The 6,000-nt window shown below is 41.8% G+C and overlaps 1 protein-coding gene across 1 annotated transcript in view; it reads right to left on the bottom strand.

Moving 5' to 3' along the window:
• T265_00988 (hypothetical protein) overlaps positions 1 to 6,000 on the bottom strand; it is a gene marked incomplete at both ends in the record, with an annotated part of 41,597 nt that overhangs the window by 13,655 nt on the left and 21,942 nt on the right. The window contains one exon of the mRNA XM_009164903.1: positions 5,619 to 5,664. Within this exon, the coding sequence (XP_009163167.1) occupies positions 5,619 to 5,664 (46 nt within the window). The remainder of the gene's footprint in view (positions 1 to 5,618; positions 5,665 to 6,000) is intronic.

Genomic DNA, 6,000 nt, shown 5'->3' with positions numbered 1-6,000 from the left:
TATATATATATATATATATATATATATATATATATGCGCTCCTTTTATGCAATTCAGTTTCTTTATCGAATTGCTTATTGTGTCTGGAAAATATAGTGTTTTCTCCCGCAATTAGAAGTATACATTGTGTGGACACAAGGCAACCAGAGGCCGACGCACCGTCCGTTGCCTACCCACATGGGTTTTGTAACAGATGGAAGTGGTTTGCAAAATCCAAACTTGGATAGTCAGAAACTAAGCTTCAGAGTGCCCCTGAGTGCCACCAGATTGACCGTTTGCTTGAACACAAATCTTCCTAATCTGCTTCACCATTATTAAGATGACACTCAATCCCGGTCCTGCAAAATTTTTCAGAGAACTGAACATTCCTTATAGCACCGGAGCCTTTCGACCATTTCAACTGAAGTCCAGTTAGACAAGGACCTCATTTAGACTGCAGTCCTGGAAACAGCGCACCGCTTGAAGTGACAATGATTTCCCTGTTATTGTTTGAATGATTGTCGATCTGCTGAGCTGCATCAATCACAATCAACAGAATTAGGAGAAATAACGCACAGTTCAAGACAGAGGTCAGAACTAGAGTTTGTGCACCAGTAAAATCCACTTATTTTGTCTAATGAAATGAATTTTCCCGGGTGGAATGTGCCCATTCCTTGGTTGACTTCCCGAATACGATTATTGTCGCACGTATAATTAGATATTTCGGCATTCAATGTTTACTTCTCATACAACAGACGGGCCTAAGTCAGTACAAAACTTCAAATCATACGCAAAAATGACTTTTTTCTTTGAAGATACATTACGGACCTTCGGTTTGGTTGGTTGTCACAAGAATATTAGAATTTCCTTCAGTAGCAACCTGTTCTCTAGAAGGAATCACTTTGGCCGGATCACTTGAATGCTCTCCATTGGAGGGGCCACTCTATGTGCAGCGGACACTGTCCCTAGTGATACCAATGAGTCGTGGGAGGTTACTGGAGTCAAGTTTTTAAGCTTTTACAGAAAGGAAGCTGTGTTCGCTCCAGATATCAAAACCGGTTTGATAACAATGCCGCTTCTCGGCTTCGCTGCAGTCGAGTGCTTTACCGTCTCAAAAGTCATTATTTCGGGCGGCACCTGTTTGAAGTTGTTCACATTGGTAAACAAAATTTCGCTATTAATCAAAACGCAGAAGTTGAAAAATAAATTTGTTGAATAGTATGGTACTAAAACGTCAGCTGCATAGGACCACAGTAAGGTTAGAATTCACATTAAAGGTAGGGACAAACTCCTATCCTTTGAGACTTCCAGACGGTGTTTGCGGTGACAGAAACGGAGACTTCTTTGAAAGCTAAACGGGCAAGGTTTAACAATAGCCGAATGAAAACCCGAGGGCATTCGTTTGCACATCACTCAGACTTTACGCAAAAATCTTCAGGTCACTATGCATACATGGAAAAAATGTCTCACTGGGCGAGCGTTCATAACATAAAGTGTCTATTCTGTTGGGTAGTGAACAGGAAATGGGTAACTGTTGAGTGATACTTTGCTAGCTAACATTTATGCGTGTTGATTTTTTACCAAGCCATTTTCAGACACTTTATCCTTTCAAATGGCGCGTTTCTGAATCGCGCCTTTGCAAATTAGGCTGTCAGTACAGTGAGTATCAGTATCTGTTAGTTACTGGGTTGCTAGAATAGCGCTTAGGGCAAGAGATAATTTCACGGTCTCTACAGTGTTTTGCTCGTGAAGGCTACGGTGCCCGTTTACATTTAATATCACAAGTTTCGCACGCTTATATTTCCTTTTATAGGAAAACTATGTTCTTCCTATCGAGCTTTCTGTGTTGGATGAAACTGCCAAGGCGTCATATCTTTGGACAGTTTCTGCTGGCGCAGGATTGTCTGTCGTTACTCTTCCTTTTAGCGCCTCCGGCCTCCACTGAAGAAAGTAAGCGGAACAACCACAATACAAATGTAGGACATAAACACAGACGCGGTCCTCGATTTTTATCAACTCGCACAAGATTAGCCACTGGCACACAGACAGACTCATCAGACTGTCACCTGGTCACTTTCTCAACGCATATTTCATCAGACTAGTCTGCATAACCCGGTAGAACATCAACTGATTCGCACCACAACCGTGGCTGTTTGTTGTTTCTCCAATGCTTATATGGCGTCCGATATCACCTGAATATTGGGCTTCGCGAATTATTCTTAAACGCTTCATCTTGCACTATCGTGTGTTCATCACCTGACAAAACAGAGGGGGGGCGTGCACAATAAGGGTGGTCACAATTGGCAGGTGGACCAAAGTGTCCAATTATCATTAGCGTAATAAACAGACATGTATTCCTTAGCTGATCTTAAGCCTGAGACCGGTCCGGCAGTGCAGACTCGTAATACCCCCGTAACATTTTTTCACGCCTATAAACATGACAATGAATTAGCCATCGTTAGGAGCAGCCATCTGAGTCGCCACATGAGGGCTCGTTGGACGAAAGCCTGGCCCAGCTTTTCGACGTGGTTGGTGCTGATATTATCTCCCACAAACAAAATCCGTTAAGTTTCAAGTAAACTAACTATACTGTCATACTGCTTCATACATACTAAATTCGATTGTTAATTCTCATAGGTTATCCACTTGGAGTTTATGGATTCTGACCCATCCACGTCCTTACAGTCAAAGGTAAACACGATTCTTGGATAACGACATCATCATGTGTGAGAGATGTTTTGTTGGAAGTGGGTGTATTTACGAAGAAATCTGCATAAAATGTTTTCATTGATCGTGGTTGTTCCTACAAGCCTACAGTGACGGCTTTAACATACCCTTGGGATAGATTTCCAAACAGATGTACTTTGTGAAATCAACTCGTGTCTCGAAAATTTCACACAACGCAGTTCCGGTTCTTCAACTTGAGAAGGTGAAAAACAGTAAAATTCCTCACATTTTGGTTCTTCATATATACTGTCCCTCTAAGAAGTTAAGTAAATTGCCTGTTTGGAAGTAGACAGGTCCCAAAAAACTGAGTCAACATTTGTCCGATATAATATTATTATTCGTCTGCACAGCAAACAATTTGTCTACTAGCAAACTCAGAAAGACCTGAATATAAAACATTTTTCAGAAATGCCCTAGCCAAAAACGTAAACCATTGGCGGATAAGGTGGTACATTAGTCATTTTGCTAAACTTGACTGCATTAATCAATACCAAGAGCAAAGGAATTTTCTAAGACGTTAGCCTTTCGATCTTTAATACATATGTACTGAGATTGGAGAGCGTCACGTGTCCTCGGGGGGGGGGGTTGAATTTTGCAGTAATTAAAAGAAGGAATAATAATTACAATGCGAATGTTAAATTTTTGTTTCAAAAGCTTCATTCAATGAAAGCGGACAAACTATCGTTTCATCTGGCCATAGTTTTTAATTCACAAAGGTTGTCAGAGCTAGTGGAATTAAACGTCCTAAAGCATGTGGAAAAAAGTGGTTACATAGATGTGGGTAAGGTCACTGTTGTTTTGAATGAAACTGGCTGTCCACAGAAGTTCAGACAGTAGTCAGATGAAGGCACTTACTGGCAAATATTAACGAATTAATATATAACGAATAAGAACAAAGTTCGAGTTGGTAGTGATCCGTAATAGTAATTTAGGGCATGAATGTACCCTAAAAGTACATCCCAACCACGGATTCAGGGGCATGCAAAAATCCGCAACGCAAGTGCTCTTATGAAACTAATTATTTTGCCCACTGCATGGGCCGACACGATTCTTAGAGAGTATTCTTAATGGAAGATCGGGTGCATATACTGGAGCTTCAAACAACCTTTTCAGCAAATTCACGGGAATCACCAGAGAACGAGGTGATGTGTTTGTATGTTTCGGCGTCCGCTCGTGTGTGCAAATGCATCGAAAAGGTTCTCTGTAGAAAAACCGAGTGATGGCTCCTCATACACATCACGTTTCTAGAATGGATACACCCTAAGGCGCGTAATACAGTGGAAGATAAAAAAGCATGCCTAAATCCGATCACTTCGCGCTTGACACCATGGGTCGTCAACTATCCCCGGATTTGGCAGACAGTTCTATAGAATCCATTGAACAGAAACATTCTCCGGACCTCCGTACCCACAAAAAACGTTTTGGCGTTGTGCAGATTCAATGGGACGTGACAAGTGAACTGTCGCAATTAACTTACCAGTTAACACTTTGCATCTGAAATTGTACACTCACAACTTAACATTTTACCTAACAATAAAATTTTGCACGAAAATATAGTCAGTGCATGGATTTGTATGACTAATACTGAAGAGATTCTAGACTATTTATCGGCCCGTCCAAGGACGATATTGGCCACCGTTTAACCAAATATGGATCCAGTTTACAGAATAAGCCGATCCGGCAGCGGTCTAAACTTAAATAAAGAACAGACTTTGAGATCGTGGATTTCTAGCAGGTTCGGTTGGGCATCTGTTTAGATGGTTAATTGTTTGCGTGACGAAGCCCAATGGAGGATGAATTGGGACTACAGTTATTCCATATAGACCAGAGATGTCCAAAGGGTCATGAACTCGGCTAACAGTAGTGGCTTCACATTAGTGAAATGAAGGAAACTTTTCCTATTATATAGTAACAGGGACTTTCTTCCCAAACTAAGATGCGAAGACTGCACAAATGTCTGCAGACAAAAGATGATAGGATATTCACGGCAGAATCGGTAAGAAAATTAAACAGGCTACCAACAATGGTGGGGCAGACAATAGACACGGCCACGCCGACTTGTCGCAAGTTATCTTAATCTGAATAGAATAGAAATGGAAATAGAAATAGAAATAGCGAGCGTGTGCAGAGCGGTTGTTAGTCAGTCGATCTGGTGGTATGTGGTGATTAGTGAAAAAGAATCCTCAACAGAAATGGTGTAGATATGAAGTAAATAGCCCAAGTAAACAAAAAATCTACGTGGCCTCACCCACCAATTAAATTGTCATATCACTCGCGAACCCACAAATGCCAACAAAATTTGTCAGTTGGATCGAAGAGAAATCATTTGGTCGGCGTTGACAGTGAAAAATAACTGCTTAGGGCACTAACACGTGACCGACTCGGTTCAACCAACGACTGGTCATGTAGGTCAATGACGATCATCAGGTTATGATCGCGAAACTAACGAAATCGAAAGAGGCTAATGCCCCGCGGCAGTGATGGATGATTCTGGTTCGGTAGTTCCCATAATCCTTGTAATTAATCACTGATTGTTCAGGCTTCACCAAGCGTGCTGCACTTGGCCAATAGCTATATTTCTGTTTCCAATCGGACAAAATGGTGCATAGTCCAACGGAAAATGCACTTCCCAGTTATACCATCCAATAGATTTGGCCCGTCTGAGTCTCGTCTCCCACTGGCAATCAGAATCGTATGTAACGTAAACGATCTAGTTCAACAACCTTCCACATTTTGCCATATGTCTTGCTTGTCAATTTAGTTGAGCTGTTAGAAGTCCGGTCGCAAGACGGACATGCGGATGCAACCAGACGGCAACGGGGCAGCACAGTTTTCAAGTTCAGAGTGTCAACTACTTCACAGCCAAATCATACACAAGTAAAGTGGTGTAACAGGTGCATGAGCCTACTCACCGATGGATCAAGCGAACTGGTAACACGAAGGCCAACTGCATTGATTCTATGGGCAACTGAAAAGAAATGAAGAGTTGTCGATAGCCGGATGTTCTGTGATACTACGGGTTGATAATAATAGCCGAAACCACTGATGCTGAAAATGAGTAGAGGACAGTCACAGCACACCGGGGTATCATAAACGATGCCCTTTTCGAAGTGGATCCAGCAAAACCCGACTACGAACTTGAGTATAGCCAATCATTTCTGAATTACTCATAGATTTTATGAGGTTTCAGAAGACACCCAGCTCATATCTTTTACATTCATTTCTGTCATCATTCTGTGGTGGTACCTTCAGTTACCTCACTTTGCAAGTCCCTCTGTCACGATTATGAGCACA

The sequence above is a fragment of the Opisthorchis viverrini genome, assembly GCF_000715545.1.
Source record: "Opisthorchis viverrini unplaced genomic scaffold opera_v5_10, whole genome shotgun sequence".
Classification (NCBI taxonomy): Eukaryota; Metazoa; Platyhelminthes; class Trematoda; order Opisthorchiida; family Opisthorchiidae; genus Opisthorchis; species Opisthorchis viverrini.
This window is presented reverse-complemented; position numbering and strand designations above follow the sequence as displayed.